This window comes from Eleutherodactylus coqui, chromosome 5 (genome assembly GCF_035609145.1).
Source record: "Eleutherodactylus coqui strain aEleCoq1 chromosome 5, aEleCoq1.hap1, whole genome shotgun sequence".
NCBI lineage: Eukaryota > Metazoa > Chordata > Amphibia > Anura > Eleutherodactylidae > Eleutherodactylus > Eleutherodactylus coqui.
This window is the reverse complement of record NC_089841.1, coordinates 213,963,248-213,980,983: the sequence shown is the minus strand read 5'-3', so window position 1 is coordinate 213,980,983 and position 17,736 is coordinate 213,963,248. Positions and strand designations below refer to the sequence as shown.

Genomic DNA, 17,736 nt, shown 5'->3' with positions numbered 1-17,736 from the left:
TTTCTTCTGCAGTCTGGTAGAGATGAGCAATCACTGGTTGTGGAGCTTCTGTGGACAGGAGGTCTTTGTGTTCCCCTTAGGACACCTGCATAATTAGTGGTGGTGGTTTAATTAATGTGGCTCAGCGGTTAGCTCTATTGCATTGCAGTACTGGGGTCCTGGGTTTAAAGCTCCCCAAGGACAACATCTGCACGGACTTTGAAAAACTCTATCCAGAGTTTGCCCTTGGTCAGATTTAAACCTAGAGCTCCAGCACTACAAGGCAATAGCACAAACGACTGAGCCACCACGCTTGTTTTTCCTTCTTCCTCCTCCTCCTCCTCCTCCTGCTTCAATCTGCGGAGGAAAAGCTCTTCTTCTCCCTCCCACTACAGAGAAGGAGAAGCATGGTGGGTCAGTTATTTGCCTAGTTGCTTTGCAGGGCTGCAGTCCTAGGTTCATTCTGATCAAGGACAACATCTGCATGGAGTTTGTATGTTCTCTGTGTTGTTTCTTCTTGTTCTTCTCACCCGGGGATGGAAGAGGAAAGAACGAATATGGTGGCTCAGTCATTAGCACTGTAACCTTGCAGAACTGGAGTTCTCGGTTCAAATCTGACCAAGGGCAACATTTGTATGGAGTTTTTCAAAGTCCATGCAGATGTTATCCTCTGTGACCCCAGCAATGCAAGGCAATAGTACTAACCACTGAGCCACATTCACTGAACCACCACCAGCTTTTGTCTCAAGTGGATCACAAAAACCACCTGTAGTCCCCAGGAAAGAAAATTGGAAATGAGAAACGGATTGCTTTCCAGTTGGGTCCGTCTCCCACTGACTACAACGCATGAACAAATGGATCAGTTTTTTAACTAAAAAAAAACAAAAAGCGCAGCAGTCAGCGCTTTTGTTCCAGCATGAAAAAAAAACAGAAGGAGATGAAAAATACAGAAATGGATTCAAAGTCTTCAGTTTTTCATGGGCTGCAAAGCGGAAACGTTTTCTTTACGTTTTGCCGTTCCAACGGCGAAACAGCAAAACAGAAATGAAAATGCTAGCGTGAGAAGGCACCAAGCAATACAAAAAACTATTACTCTTCTTTTTGTTTAGTTATCCCCTTTTTGTGTTTAGTTTTTTTGAATTTAACCTTCAAATCCGCAGTGCATCCGCAATTGTATTTGCGGATCGCACGCTTCCATACAGATGGATGGAGGGCATTCGTGCATCATCTGCAGTAAAATGGAGCATGCTGCGATTTCTTTTTCGCGTGTGCCATTCGCAGATCAAATCCGCACATGTTAAATTAAGTGCGCACGCCCCAGTCTTCTCTATGGGCTGCTTGAACTGCAGATCGTCCACATGGGTGACCTCCATGGATTCTGAAATTCAAATTACCCATGGACATGAGGCCTTATCCTACCCGACTCCACAGGTAGCAGGCTACAACAACTGCCTATTGTGTATTATTTTTACCCCTGTGCATGTGGCTTGCCGGCCTAGACCCCGATTCTCTACGTTGGAGGGGAGCGGCAGAGCCACTGTTGACAACCATCTTATTCCCGCTGCTTTTCCCTTATCATCGGTCTACCTCGCTGCAATAGCAACCTGATCAGTCATCAGCATTAACAATGGCACTTGTCTTATAGAAGCTGCAATGAAGGACCTGCATCACTGACAAGGTTACTGTGTAGCCCTAGCCCAGTTTTATGATTTATGCTCAAGAATTAATGATCATTAGTGAATGAAGCTGGCAAGTCAGGACAAATCTAGTAAAAAGTATACACACCTCCATCCTGGATGGTTATAGAGTGTACTGTGGCATCAGACTGCAGACGCAGAAGGTCCCCTTTTCCGATGACAACTCTCTTATTCGGGTCATGGCCGGGGTCCCAGTTACTGAGAAAGTAGCTCTGATCCGGACAGTTTTCTGCAATTAGAATCAAAAATTGGGGGGGGGGGGGGGGGGAAATTAAATTATATATAGATTAGTTATTAAAAATTTGTAGAAACTTAAATATGTATTGAAACAATAGATTTCCTTTTGGGCAGTTGCATAATATCTTCCCTGCTTCAGATTTGCCACTTTCAGAAGTGACACGTAGTGATGACATTGGAGGTGAGGGCGATACGCTTTATACGGTTCTCTGCCAGAAAGGTTGAATCTGCACACAGAAGCCCAATATGGAATTTATTAGAAGGCTTTCCTTTTGGAAACTGATATCCCTCTAAATTTTATAGCACAAGATTTGCTAAAATGAAGCGTGTAGTGAAACCATCTGGATGATGTAGTTAAACATGAGCGAGTGTGGGAGTATGGGTCACAGCAGAACACACCTGTGGCTTTAGTCACTTAGAGAGGTTTCCAGCATTGCATGTAAAGCCTCGTGCGGACCATGCCGTTCTATCACTGGGTCTATGCAAATGTTGCAGTTCTTTTACACACAGGATCATGGCTTTAAGCTGTTACAATATCCATACGGACATTAGTTAGCCAAGTTACAGGCTCTGACTAATGGTCACGCCCGGGAGGCCTCACTGTAGTTGCATTCTGGAACTGGAGAAGCCAACCAAGAATTAACTTGGATCCAAAGCCGAGCCAAGTCAATCACCTTTAGCACAAGAGATAATTCTTGAGGAAATGAAGATACATCATTCATGGAAGAACCTTGGGAAAGAATAAAGTCATCGGCCTAAATATGTAAGTCAGAGCTCTAACTACATAGCAATGCCTAATACTACTGAGAGATGGGCCTGGAATTGTGCAAGGACAGTCAGGGACAATACCACCAAAGTTTTACTCCAAGAGATGGTGTGCACCTAAGGTCATAGAGGCACCAAAAAAGTTTGGAAAGCAGTCAACAGACTTCAGATTGCTTGAGGAAAATCCTTTAGCCTAGCTGATCATTCTCCAACAGAGAACAGGGATCCCTGAGTGGATTCTAACCGGTCCAATGCTATTGCTTTCTTCAAGTCAAAGTAAGCAGAGCCAGATGCTTCTAAGAGTCTTGTCATTAAAAAAGAAAAAGAAAAAGAAAAAAAAAAAAAGGGGGGGGGGGGGGTACTCCAACTACATTTTTAAAACTTTTTTCTATCATAAGTAGGAGAAGCAAATAAACTTTGTAATATATTTTAGAGAAAAAAAAAAAAGCCTTTTCCAATTATTATCCACTTCTGCTCCGGCACCGATCACCTTCAACCACAGGCGTACCGCTAGGGGTCGTAATAGCGACCAGGCTCCTGCGCTGAATAGGAGCCAGAGGCAAGCGATTAACAGGGGCCCAGAGTCTCCAACAGCCGCTCACCTCGATAGTGATTACCAGCCTGGGTGCCGTGGCTTCCCGGCCGGTAATCACTCAGTGGCGCTGATCCCGGGCACACATTCTGATGTCAGTGTGTCCACCCGGGATCCTCCTCCCCTGACCTCTCCTCCTTAGTTCCGCAGGAGCTTTGAACTTAGTGAAAATCCATACAGACAGATCAGAACAGCTGTAGCCCATAGACATCTATGGAAGGGGAGGAGGAGAATAAATGAGCTACTGGAAGGAGAACGACAAAAACATGTAGTTGATTGTATGCGGTTTTTGCTACCAAGTTGCTGCAATTACAATGTGTTTAACAGTCAGGTAGAATGTAGAAATGAAAGCCAGACTATCAGTTACATTTGGATTTCATGAGCATAAAGTGAGACATTTGCTTCCTACATAAAACACAACAGAAGGCATGAAGACAGGCAAAGAGAAACCAAGCATCAGTCGGGCTCCGTCTGTGTTGCACATCAAGTTTATCATTAAAAGCAGTGAAAAGTGAAATTGTTGTGGCTTGCGCCTGCATCACAACTGCATCCTGACCTGACCGGGGGTCCTTACCCAAAGAAACACAGAGACTTCTATGGGCTGCAGATGTTATCGATCTATTGGTGTATGGACTTCTGTGCATGAATCTTAGCAGTACATGTAGAGGAAGTGGAGAAACAGGCATTTTCTCTAATAGGATATTTGCCAAATTGTTAAAATTCACTTTTATTATTGATTTATGCAAAACAAAAAAAAAAATAAGTTTTAAGTACTGGAATTCCTTTTAAATTAATCATGTACGATTGACAGAGTCCAATGTGTAGACTTCTGGGAAATGACAGCTGATTGCAGATACCAGGTCCCTAGCCTCCTGCTCCCATTCTATACCCAACTAGAGAACAGCTCCATGGGTGCGGCTTGTTTAGAGGGGGGAGTAGTCTGCATAGACTTCATTATACATAGAGCAGTGGGAAAGAGTTTTGTCATTGTTACGACGTAACAGGAGTGAGACAAGGAGCAAGAGAAAGCAGAGGTGTGCATGGTCAGTACTGGAGGGTTTGTTCTAGCTATCATCCTATTAGACGGGATGAGTTGTCAGGCAAACGATACCAGACAGCGTGTCCCAGTGATGCTCGCTCCTGTGCCGTTACACAGGAGTGAGTATCGTTGGCTTTGCTCTGAACGATAATTGTCCCATGAAAAGGGCCATTAGTTATTGATCAGATACTCCTAAGTAGTACAAACAGGTAGAATTGGGAGGGGTGAAACGACACATACTAAAAACTTACACCCAGGTTTCAAGTTCCTTACATATAGGACAAGTCAGTGCCTAATAAAAACGATTACTGTGGTTTCTTCTGTGAGTCATATCATTACAGTATCTATCACACATCTAGTACACAGAGACCACAATTCCGCAATTTCATGATATGAGCGAGAGGTGGATGCGTGCAGATGGCCCTTACCGTCAGGGGCGTATTTCGAAGATATTCCTAGAACAATAGCGAGGATGATAAAAAAAGTCAGACTGGAAATGGCAAAGCATATTAGAGTGTTTTTGTGCCTTCTCCTTCGAATAACTTGTGCGTGATTGTTTTGTCCATCTCCTGAAAACCCAAATGTTGTATGTGCTTCTTGCCCGGAGGAATTAAATTTGGCTGTTGCTTGAGTCTTTGGAGGAGGCGGCGGACGTAATGGAACAATTCTCCCCGGCACATAGCCCGGTGATCGCATGTTGCTGCCATTCTGAGGTTGGAGAAAGAGGCGTGAACGCCCCCTGTAGTCGGGCGCCTGCATGATCAGGTGATGGTAAGCTTGCCCTGAAATACAAAGAAGAAAGTGATCAATACAGGATGCTGCTCGCCCATTTATCACAGCAACATCTGCAGGGTTCAAAGCTGCACGTGTTCTACCCTGGCGCGTACGCATGAGGATTGGCGGCAGGTCGTTGCATACCTGCTGTGTGCACAGGCGGCACTAGGACGGAATATGAGCCCGTGTGAATGGGCCACAAATGGAGTAGCTAGTTGCGCCAGGATTTCTTTACACTGAAGTGTACGATGCCAACAGTATTTAATAACACAGAAATAATGTAGAGGACAGCAGCCGTTTCGTCATAGACATCCATGGTTTCGTTCTTCTGCTTATTAGGTATTGCCTTTTGCAATATTAGTTTCAGGCAGGAGAAAACAAGATACAATATTTCACAACCAAGAACACAAGACAGATCGTCATATTCCAAAACCAGCTGATGACTTCCCTGTAACCCTGCCTGTTGTCGGACTGAAGGTTGGAGGGAAGTTTGGCACCATTTATGGACAAATAAACATTAAATTAAGAATAACTATTACTGAACCCTCAAACATTTGAGAAGAAAATGCTACTCTAGATACTCAGATACTAACGTTAGTAACCCTAGTGCTTGTCCCCCCTAATATAATGCCATTGGTTACTGCACACAGCTAATCGCTTTATTCAATGATGAACAAGAAAATAAAAGATGGATGATGTACTTCCAGCTTATCCATACCCACTCATCAGTCCCTCTGGGATAGAGATACTGAAGTACCCTAGAAGTAGACTTGATGACTCACCATCCATAAATGTCTGGAAGTGACTTCTTATAGTCACCGATTAGTCAATAAGGATCTCATGAATGAGTTAGTGTTCTGAAAATGTTCTTGGAAGGGAGTGGAAAGTCTATTCAGGGACTCCTCCATAGAGCCAAGACCATTCTGCTAGGTAGGAGGACCCTACATCTAAGGCCACGTTCACATTAGTGTTGGCAGCATCATGTCAAAGCCTCCTACACAGAGCCAGCAGGAAATACCGGACAAAACAGTGCAGCATGCTGCGCCATTGTATCTGGGAAAATGGGACCTGTTCCGCACAGTTTGGGTTTGGCATATGCAAGATCCAGAACTTCACGTTTTGTTGTTCAGCTCAGAGGATGGAACTGAACAGCAGAACTATGGCCTCATGTCCGCGGGAAGAAAAAAAAAAAAAAAAAAAAAAAAAAAAAATCAGGCCTGCTACGGATTCTCCTGCCCCGCGGACATGAGGCATTAAAATAAGAATAAACTCACCTGCTGCAGACGGTGCGGGTCTTCCCTTCTTCATGTCCGGATCGTCTTTCTTTGGCCCGGCGGATGTGCTTGGCACGCCGGCTGCGTGCCGCACGCATGCGCTGGGCACATCCGCCGGGCCGAAGAAAGAAGATCCGGCTGCGAAGAAGGGAAGACCCGTACCGTCCGGAGCAGGCGAGTTTAATTCAGGCGTGGGTCTCCCGTGGATCCGGATGGCTTCCATAGGCTTCAATAGAAGCCTGCGGGAGCAGTCCCTGCGGGAGACCCGCACTAAAATGGAGCATGTCCGGATTTTTTCCTGCACGTGGAACCCACGCCTGCAGGGAAAAATGACATCCGCAGGTATTTAACTACCTGCGGGTGTCTAATGCATCCCTATGGGGTACGGATCCGCGTGCGGGAAAAATGCTGCGGATTTTAATTCTTAATTTCCCCGTGCACATGAGGCCCAAATGGCCTTCTCCTTTCCAAGCGAAGTAGCGCTCAATGAGTGCTATGTACTAAAGAGTGAAAGTGGAAATATTACTTTCATTATGTGACCAGGCGATCACGTGACCGCCAGGTGCCCCCTGTTACAGCAGAGCTGCAGGGTCCCAGCAGACAACTCTGACAGTGACTATTCTCACTACAGGGGGATGTGTTCCCCTGTAACTGGGACCACTATGGATGCTCCAGCTACAGTGTAAAAGTGTGAAATAAACACACACACACACACACACACACACACACACACACACACACACACGAGTCTTATATAACGTCATGAGGGACATGGATGGATGGATGTATAAATTAGTTACAAGTAAAAAGACAAAGCTGAAAAAATAAAAATACATAAAAAATAAAGTAACTGACCGCCAACCAAAACTGTCGCCATATGTGCCCTGTAGTCCCAAACTACACAAATTGTATATCAAATAGTCTGAAATAAAATGAAGAACCCATTACCTACTTTATGTTAGCGTAAATATATTATATATATATATATATATATATATATAAAAAATTTTAAGCTTTTTAAAGAAAAAAAAGGACCTATGTCATGGAAAAGGGAAAAAAAAAATGCTGCAGCAATAACTTTGGCAGCTGATGAAAAATAAATAAAATATTAGGGCAGTAAAACCACCACATGGGTAAAATCCTGAAAAAAGTGTTTGGTCCTTTAGGACCAAAACACCCTGGTCTTTGAGGTTAAAGAAGCTTACATTAGACACTTAAAAGGAGTGAACATTTTAATCTTCCCCACAATGTACTAGACTCTAGCTACATAAGATCTGGCAAATCGAATTAAAGACATAATGTAAATCCTGGATGAACAAACAGTAATGGAGGCCGTCCAGTATTAGCACTTGCCTCCCATTCTCTCATTCCACCAAGCCCACTCCCTGACTAGCCATAAAGTTATACTTCCCATACACGATCTAACAAAGGGCCATAGCGTTCCACCAAGACATGAATCAGTCAGTGCCATGCCCTACAGATGCCTGGCTCAGTGCTGGCCACTCCGTTGAGTACTTCAGGCTGTTCTATGTTGCACATAAAATTAAGCTCTGTGCTCATACACTTTCCATCTTTGGGAGGTCCCGCGACAAGTGTAATCCTGGAATACTGAACCGTCTGGATACTTAAATATCAAAAAGGAGAAACTGTAAAAAAAAAAAATGTAGAAGATCCAAACAAAACCGAAGTTTCATGCCGTATTCTGATCAATGCCAGGCATGGTCATGTAGTACCACCAGGTCTACTGTAGGCCTTTATGCTACATTAAGAGATCGGTTGTAGGATGGAAGGATTCTCAACCCAATGTGCTCCACATTGCACAGTTTATTCTACTAATTAATGTAATGTGATGAGGCTTTTGGTTGTGGAGGATACCAGAATTTTCACAGGAAAGCATGCAAAGTCCATGCAGATCTGGTCCTGGTCATTTTTAGGTTAGCATCGTCACCTGCCCATTTGCTACCCAGCTATAAAGGGTGCTGTACTCCTAAAATGTTGTGTTCTTTGCTACACTGGATTCTGGGATTCCAAGGCAGATCACAAATGCACAACATTGCATCTCATGATTTGTATTAGGAAATGTAAAGCTGCTGAAAACGCATTTATACTAGTGGGCTCAACAGCCTGCAGAATTACACATGGACTATACAGCCACAGTCACATAGGCATTCAGTTGCCCGTTCTGTTGTGGGAGCAGGAAACCAGAGCCCCTGCCCGAACGGATTCATCCTCTGATGGAATCCAACTGTCCCCATTGATTACATGCAGGCACAAAAGTCATCGTTGGCTCGTTCACTAAGGCCTGCTTCCCACGAACGGATTTACGCCGCGTAAATCCGCGGCAAAAATCCGCTGCGTTGCACCCTGCTATTAGGTTCTATTGAACCTAATAGCACAATGCACACGATGCGTAATTCCACCGCGGAATTACGCACCGTGAAATCTCCCGTTCTCACCCGCAGCATGTTCTATTTGCTGCGGGTATACGCGCTGACGGCTTCCATTGCAGTCAATGGAAGCCGTCCGTTTACGCTATCTCCCGCTGCAACCAGCGGAAGATAGCGTGAAAAAACGCTTCCCCGCCTACCGCCGCGCGTCATATGACGCGGCCGGCACGTCACGTGACACGGCCGGCCGCGTTATGTGACGCGGTGGGCGTGTCACATGACGCGACGGCGGTGGGCGGGGAAGCGTCTTCACGCTATCTTCCGCTGGTAAGTATGGGGTCTCTGGGGGGCGCCGTGACGGGCTTCGCAGCGGAATATTACGCGGCGGAGCCCGTCACGCTCGTGGGAAGGAGGCCTAATGGTTTCATTTAAACAGCACCCGTTCAGCAGTTCTTATTCACTTAAAGGGGTTGTCCCGCGGCAGCAAGTGGGTCTATACACTTCTGTATGGCCATAATAATGCACTTTGTAATGTACATTGTGCATTAATTATGAGCCATACAGAAGTTATTCACTTACCTGTTCCGTTGCTGGCGTCCTCGTCTCCATGGTGCCGTCTAATTTTCAGCGTCTAATCGCCGGATTAGACACGCTTGCACAGTCCAGTCTTCTTCTCTTCTGAATGGGGCCGCTCGTGCCGGAGAGCGGCTCCGTGTAGCTCCGCCCCATCACGTGACGATTCCAGCCAATCAGGAGGCTGGAATCGGCAATGGACCGCACAGAAGCCCTGCGGTCCACCGAGGGTGAAGATCCCGGCGGCCATCTTCGCAAGGTAAGTAAGAAGTCACCGGAGCGCGGGGATTCAGGTAAGCACTGTCCGGTTTTCTTTTTTAACCAGTGCATCGGGTTTGTCTCGCGCCGAACGGGGGGGGGCTGTTGAAAAAAAAAAAAAAAAAAAAACGTTTTGGCGCGGGACAACCCCTTTAACGAGCCAACAATGTATCTACCTGTATAAACCAGCTGACCAAGCGAATTCAACATTGTTCATTCGTTCAAACGACGTATTGTTTGGTGTAAACGCACCCTAAGGGTGAAGTCACACGAACGTATATCGGCTCGGTTTTTACGCCGAGCCGATATACGTTGTCCTCGTGTGCGGGGGGGGGGGGGGGGGAGGATGGAAGAGCCAGGAGCAGGAACTGAGCTCCCGCCTCCCTCTGTGCCTCCTCTCCGCCCCTCTGCACTATTTGCAATGGGGAGAGATGGGACGGGGGCGGGGCTAATTCTCAGAACTTAGCCCCACCCCCGTCCCGCCTCTTCCCATTGCAAATAGTGCAGAGGGGCGGAGAGGGGGACGGGAGCTCAGTTCCTTCTCCTGGCTCTTCCATCCTCCCCCCCCCCCCCCCCGCACACGAGGACAATGTATATCGGCTCGGCGTAAAAACCGAGCCGATATACGTTCGTATGACTTCACCCTAAGGCTGGATTCACACAGGGCGGATTTGCCGCGGTTCTGCCGCAGCAGATCCGCCCGCGGCCGCTAATCTCGGGATTAGCCAGCCATGTGGACGAGGTTTCTCAGAAACCTCGTCCACACGGGACGGCTAATCCACTGCAGTAAATCCGGTCGAAACCGCGGCAGCATGTCTGTTTACAGTCGGTTTTTTGTTTATTTATGTTACGGCCACCCTCTCCTCTATGGAGCGCCGGTTGCAACGGAAAAGCATGCGGCCGGACCGCTTCAAAGCCGCCGCGGCTTAGACCGCGGCGGTTCTCCCGGCGGAAGTCTTGCGGTTTTTGCTGCGGCCAAACCGCGAGATTTCCGACGAAAATACGCCCTGTGTGAACCCAGTCTAAGGGCTCCTTTCCACTTGCGATTGCGTTTTTTGTTAACGCGATTGTCAATGGGACTTTCTATTGTAAAAAAGCAACTGCGTTTTTGGTGCATTGCGTTGCGTTTTTAACATTAGAAAGTCCCATTGACAATCGCGTTAACAAAAAACGCAAACGCAAGTGGAAAGGCACCCTAAGAGTTTACAAAGTTGCGTCACTTTTTAAAGGGCGAATCAATCCTTCCAGCATTCCCATTAAGTATCCTCATTCGCGACTATGGCAGTTACCTGTTCTGCAGGTTTTAAGCGTTCATCCAGTTTTCCCCCCCAAGCCTGAATATATTAGGAACGTGCATGGGCAACAACTCCCCAAGATGGAGCTATTAACTCCGTAGTGACAAGCCCATTTTTTGCCTTAAAAACAAAGTAATTTTCTTTGTTGCATTGCAAGAGCCAGAATGCATTGACATAGCCGTAGAAGGGTGGTTTTTTTGAGAACATATATATTTTTTTTTAATGACACCAAATGTAATGTGTTGTATAACTTTAACAAAATTTCTTTTCCTTAGGGCTCTTTCACACTACCGTAGGCGTTTTAAAGCGCGCGCGCGCACCGTAGGAGCGGGTGAACGGGCGCACAAATCTAAAGTTTGTGCGTCCCTTCAGATGTCCCTGGTCTGGTGCATATATGCTGAGGCCACAATGCTGTTAGGCGGGGAGAGACAGCTTAGCTCTCCAGCTGTTTGCAATGGGAGGGGGCGGGATGGGGGCAGAGCTAAGCTGCCGCCCCCTCTCCATCCGTGGTCCGCAGCCAGCAATGGGAGGGGGTGCCCCCTCTCATTGCAAACAGCCAGAGGGGAGGAGAGAAGAGGGAGTTTAACAGTCACACTGCTAAACTCCCTCCCACCTCCGGCCGCTGTCATTGGCTCCCATAGGAGTCTATGCAGTGGCTGACATATTCCGGGCAAAAAGATCCCAGGACTATCTTTCCTGCCCGGTGCTATATTGACCAGCCGGGCGTTTTTACGCCTGTGTGATATGATGCATCAGATGGTAGCATATATCAGCCAAACAATCATGGCATTTCTCTTTAAAGACATTTTTTTAATAGCACTCACCATTATGTAGTAGAAAATGTACTTTAAAATGCGCCTCACTGGCAATTTAAAAATGCTTTTATAGCTAAATGAGAAGTGGACTTACCCGGTGCCAGAAGGGTTAATCCGGTGGTGAAGGAGTTAACCCCTCTGCACCTGTTGTCCACCTTAGTCTTCAGCAGGTTTCTTGCTTCTCCATGTTTCTTTTTGGAGCGGCGTCCAGGGATATCCTTGCACCGTGTTTGCAAGCACGGTCGGGCTGGATTACTAAGTATAAAAGTAAAAATAAAAACTATCCCGCGCCTTGGTAGAAAACCAATCTTTTTTTATTCTTATTAAAACAACGCGATTGGTTTTCTGCCAAGGCACGGGATAGTTTTTATTTTTACTTTTATACTCACTCACCATTATGTGATATCACCTATCATGTGTTGCAGTTTTGAAATTTTCAGGGACATTATCCCTTACAAAAAAAAAAAAAAAGGTTTTGTTTTTTTGTTGGGGGGGGGGGGGTATATTCATTCTTAAACTGGATTTTTCAATTAAACCCAATTTCACTTTACGGTTTTATTCTTCTTTTCTTTAGTCCCTCAAGGGGATTTGAAGATGCGATTGTTCAATTGCTTACATTACTTGCATTTTACAAAGCCTATGATAGCAGCCTATTAGGCTCTACAAGAGGAGGGGCCTAATAGGCTGAGTTACAGGTCAGACATAAAAGGCCTTTGTCAGGCTTCCAGCTGCCATGGCAACCCATTGGTAACTTGCAAGCACATTGTGGGGTGCTAAAGGGTGACCGGAGGAGCCCCTTCTCCCTAGCATCTGCTTACATGCTGCAGTTGCTATTGATTGTGGCATATATGGTGTTAAAGGGGTTGTCCCGCGAAACAAAGTGGGGTTATACACTTCTGTATGGCCATATTAATGCACTTTGTAATGTACATCGTGCATTAAATATGAGCCATACAGAAGTTATTCACTTACCTGTTCCGTTGCTAGCGTCCTCGTCTCCATGGTGCCGTCTAATTTTCAGCGTCTAATCGCCCGATTAGACGCGCTTGCGCAGTCCGGTCTTCTTTTCTGAATGGGGCCGCTCGTGCCGGAGAGCGGCTCCTCGTAGCTCCGCCCCGTCACGTGCCGATTCCAGCCAATCAGGAGGCTGGAATCGGCAATGGACCGCACAGAAGACCTGCGGTCCACCGAGGGTGAAGATCCCGGCGGCCATCTTCACAAGGTAAGTAAGAAGTCACCGGAGCGCGGGGATTCAGGTAAGCACTATCCGTTTTTTTTTTCTTTTAACCCCTGCATCGGGTTTGTCTCGCGCCGAACGGGGGGGGGGGGGGGGGGGGGGGGGCTATTGAAAAAAAAAAAAACGTTTCGGCGCGGGACAACCCCTTTAAAACTGCCAGGATCTTAGATTTCTCTGCTACTGGTGGTTAGAGCAGGAGTCTGGCTATCAGTCAGCCAAGCCACTGCCTTAAAAATATATATGTGCAGGTCTAAAGTCCTTTAGTGAGTCAGTAAAAAGGCGTATTAGCCGTCACTAAGGGATTAATAATCCCCAGATATCTGCTCCTGGGTGGGGAGAAAGGATTGGGGTTCTAGAAAGCTGAACATTTATTCTACTAGGAGCCAAGTGGCAAAAGAGGTCTTAACGTCTATGCTTGTCTATGTGCGTTTCACCCGATCGGGCCATGCAATATTAGGAGGCGGCCAAGGGAGATAAGCAACTGACTACACAGGAAGTCAGAATATTGAAAGAACATATTCTGAGCTAAAGAGAAGTGTCTGATGTGCAATTTAGTTTGCAGTGGAGAATAAACGATCGCCTTATGACAGTTTGTAAGAATTTGAAAAAAAATCGGTGGAGTTATTGGTTATTGCTAAAAGTATTCTTTTAGGGCAAAACCAGAAGAATTCTTCATTCATCTCTCAGTTCTAAGAGGAGAGAAAACAGGAACAAAAATAAGAGGATAATGGAGGAATATCTGGGATGAGAAAAGGGCATATTTTAGGGTTAGTGTTCCTTTAAGCAAAATGTAATGTAGCACTTGGAGAGGAGATCACAAAAATTGCAACCAGAAGCGAAAGTTTAGCCGTTCACATCTAAGCTGGATCAGTGAGGTTTTGTTTGAGATCGCCTGATCTACTAGATCTGTGCCTCTAGTATTCTACAGCTATTGGTGGTGGGATGTATAGCTTACCATACGTTCATAGTATATATATATATATATATGGCAGCTCTCAGCACAAGACTACAATGCCAGAGATCTACAATGCTTGCAACAGAAATCAGGACTGTAAGTTCATTTATACCAGCATGGGACCAAGTGTGCAAAGCAGATTAGGACTTTACAGACAGGTTTTCCACCTGCGGCTGCCAACATTGACTGGTATTTTTATGGAAAATATGGAACATCTTCCTCTGTAAAATGTCACACAGGGAGATGACGGAGGCTTATTGTTTCATCTGCGGCTCGTGGACGTTTCCTGTTGTCACCAGAGAGTTTCCTTGTAACATTACTTACTATATATCATATAGTTTGAGCGACTTTCCACAGTTAGCTGGAACTATTCGAATAGGTATGAATGAATGCAAACAATTTCTCGATTTTCAGGACCTGAAATCCAGCTGGTCATACACTGCAAAGAGACAGGACTGTGAGGAGATTGTACCTAGCAAGTTCTTATCACACTAGAAGGGCCGTTTACTTTTACCAATAGTCGTACAATGCCACCACTTAAAAGTGATCATACAGACTACAGGTCTATGTAAGGGTTCCTGTCCACGGGCGGGTTGGATCCTGAATGCGGAATTCCGCAGCAGAGATCAACCTGGTGCTCAGACGATGACCCGTGGGTACCTGTCCGGCGTCTTCTTCTGTGATGCGGATGTGTCAGCCTGCGCTCCGGCATGCATGCACAGTTCAGAGGATGCGGCACCATTGCTAGGCGATGACGCAGCTCACGTGGCCATTCTGCAATCAGGATTGCAGAATAGCGGTGGGACGGACAGCTTCCATTGACTTTAATGGAAACCATCAGTGCGTAGCTCGCACAAAATCGCAGCGTGCTACAATTTCTTCTCCATGAGCGGAAAAGTGCAAATAATTTTACTTCATGGGCAGGAAATCACGTTCTTACATTGCATGCTATGGGCTAGATTGGCTGCAGAGTCCGGAGATGGAATCCTGCACTGGACTCCGCAGTGCAAATCAGTCCATGGAGAGTAGCCCAAAAAATGGTGGAAATTACTGAAGAACCAGTTGCTTAAAGGGGTTGTCCCGCGCCGAAACGTTTTTGGTTTTTTTTCAATAGCCCCCCCGTTCGGCGCGAAACAAACCCGATGCAGGGGTTTAAAAAAAAAAAAAAAAAAAAGGATAGTACTTACCCGAATCCCCGCGCTCCGGCGACTTCTTCCTTACCTTGCGAAGATGGCCGCCGGGATCTTCACCCACGGTGGATCGCAGGTCTTCTCCCATGGTGCACCGTGGGCTCTGTGCGTTCCATTGCCGATTCCAGCCTCCTGATTGGCTGGAATCGGCACACGTGACGGGGCGGAGCTACGAGGAGCAGCTCTCAGGCACGAGCGGCTCCATTCAGAAGGGAGAAGACCGGACTGCACAAGCGCGTCTAATCGGGCGATTAGACGCTGAAATTAGACGGAGCCATGGAGACGGGGACGCTAGCAACGGAACAGGTAAGTGAATAACTTCTGTATGGCTCATAATTAATGTACGATGTATATTACAAAGTGCATTAATATGGCCATACAGAAGTGTATAACCCCACTTTGTTTCGCGGGACAACCCCTTTAAGGTTACTAAATTTGATTGATCACCTAATTGTTGTGCTCGCAGAACGCTATGGAAGACAGGTACTTCTAAATGGACCCTTCCTGCCCTAGCAGCTAAATCAGCAGAGGTATGCACACCAAAAGATGTAAAGCCAGTCACTGTTGGAGAAACCCCTCAAGGTTTATGGACCGCTTAACCCTCTAAGGCTCAGGACATTTTGGGGTTTAAGACCAGACCAATTTTTCCGTCTTGGTATTTCAGACCATATGGGGTGTATTGTGGTCCCATACCGGTCATGGCTCTCCATCCGGTTCCTTTGATTCCCTCTCAGAACTAATGTGGCCACTTCTGCTCAGTCAGCCACCCCACCCTTTTTAGGTAGGGATTCCTATTGGGCAGACTAGCCAATAACAAATCAGGCACAAAGTATTTAACACTTTCACGGCCATTTCTCAAATGGGGATATAGGGGAAAATTATATATGAACCAGGCCTTATTGCTGATCATTCACCCTCAGAAACATGCCAAGCAGAGTCGACAGGAGACAAAGTGGCCATTGGGTTCCAGAAATCTGTGGCAGACGGCAGAGTATTTCTTGACCTTTTCAGCTCAGCTCCGTGGAGCATTTATATAACCATCAATGTATATACAAGAGCTTGGACTGGTCTTCGTTTTGTTTCTATTAACTAGTGTTTGTTTGTCTTGCTGCAGTTTCACATACACGGGATTTTCATTGCAAGGCATACGCAATTTCATTCTGAGACCTCCAATTATCCAGAAATTTGGGTTGATTTCAGCCCTATTTAAGATAGTTTTGGGACTAGGCTTGGTTCCCAAAGATATTGGATGGAGTTCTTGGAAGGAATTCACTCTATTATGCAAGTCTAAAGGAAACCGTATGCACAGGACTCTGAAAGGAGTCCGATTTTTGGCCAGTGCACAGATTTCAGTGGTAGGCACCACGGGTGCCAGTAAGCGGTTGAGTATAAAAAAAATAAAAAAAAAACCCCGGGTCCCTGTCACCTGCCCTAACAGCACCATAAGTTGGCTTATTGTGCTTTAGGCAGGTGACAGGTTCCCTTTAACCCCTTGAGTGGCACACCCGGAAATTTTCTGGGACGAGCTCCACTGCCGATAGTGATATAGCCCGGAAGATTTCCGGGCTATGTATCACTATGGGAGCTGCAGAGCACAATGCCACAAGCTGTGACAGTGTGCTCTGCCTGCACAGTCCCACAGAGAAGAAAGCAAGGGCTTTGAAAAACCAGCAGAAGATATTGCCGATCTGCCGGCAATCTCCTGCTTCTAAGTCTCCTGCTTTGTTTACAGATTGCCATAGAGACCATCGGCTTGTCAGAAGCAAGCCGATGGTCTCTGTGGCAGGGAGAGCTGGTGCTTGGCTGTCAGAGGACAGCTAGGTACCAGCTCTTACAGCAGAGATCAGAGAAAACCTCCGATCTCTGCTGTGTTAACCCTTTACATGCTGCAGTCTATGTGACTGCAACATGTAAAAGGCTGTCACTGCAGCATGTAAAGGGCTGTCACCATCGGACCCCTGGAATGTGATCAGGGGGTCCTGATGGGTCCCTGTGGAAGTCCCCTAAAGGGACAAAAAAAAAAATTATAAAAACACTTGTCTCCCTTTACTTTGTAAAAAAAAAAAAAAAATGTGGTATCCATGCATCGTAATGACCCAGAGAAGGAAGTTAATACATTATTTAACCCCTTAATGACGTGGCCCCTTTTTTTCTTTTTCCCCCCCCCATTTCTTTTTTTCCTCCCCCATTTAAAAAAAATATAACAACTTGTCCCGCAAAAAACAAGCCCTTATATGGCCATGTCAATGAAAAAATGAAAAAGTTATGGCTCTTGAGACGCAACTGCAAAATTAGTTGAAATTTAATGATTAGACCATTTTAAAAAACCTGCCCTGGTGGGCACGACAGGGTGGTAGGAAACCCGCCACTCAAGGGGTTAAGTGGTAAGCAGCCCATCTCAAGAAGGAACACATTTACCTTTCAGCTTGGTTCTCAGAAGCATCAACATTAATATGTCTTTCTACCTATAAAATGTACTCTTGCTCTTGGCAGAATAACGGGAGGGGAGCGACTTGTCAGGGTCCTTTTACACGGGAGGATTGTTGGGTGCTTCAGTAAACAGACAGAGCGGGCCAGTCACTTCCATTCACAATAAGCAGGTTATGGTGCCATTACGGAAGGTGACGGAGTCGGTTGAGGCATTTTTTTTTTTGTATACTCACCTGCTC

At 46.1% G+C, this 17,736-nt stretch overlaps 1 protein-coding gene across 1 annotated transcript in view; it reads right to left on the bottom strand.

Annotated features, from left to right (window-relative positions):
- The window catches only part of CEMIP2 (cell migration inducing hyaluronidase 2), an 83,645-nt gene that overhangs the window by 49,297 nt on the left and 16,612 nt on the right, over positions 1 to 17,736 (bottom strand). Inside the window, exons 2-3 of the mRNA XM_066604175.1 lie at positions 4,738 to 5,091; positions 1,765 to 1,905 (exon numbers count right to left, since the gene is read on the bottom strand). Coding sequence (XP_066460272.1) covers positions 1,765 to 1,905; positions 4,738 to 5,068 — 472 coding nt within the window. The 5' untranslated portion in view covers positions 5,069 to 5,091. The remainder of the gene's footprint in view (positions 1 to 1,764; positions 1,906 to 4,737; positions 5,092 to 17,736) is intronic.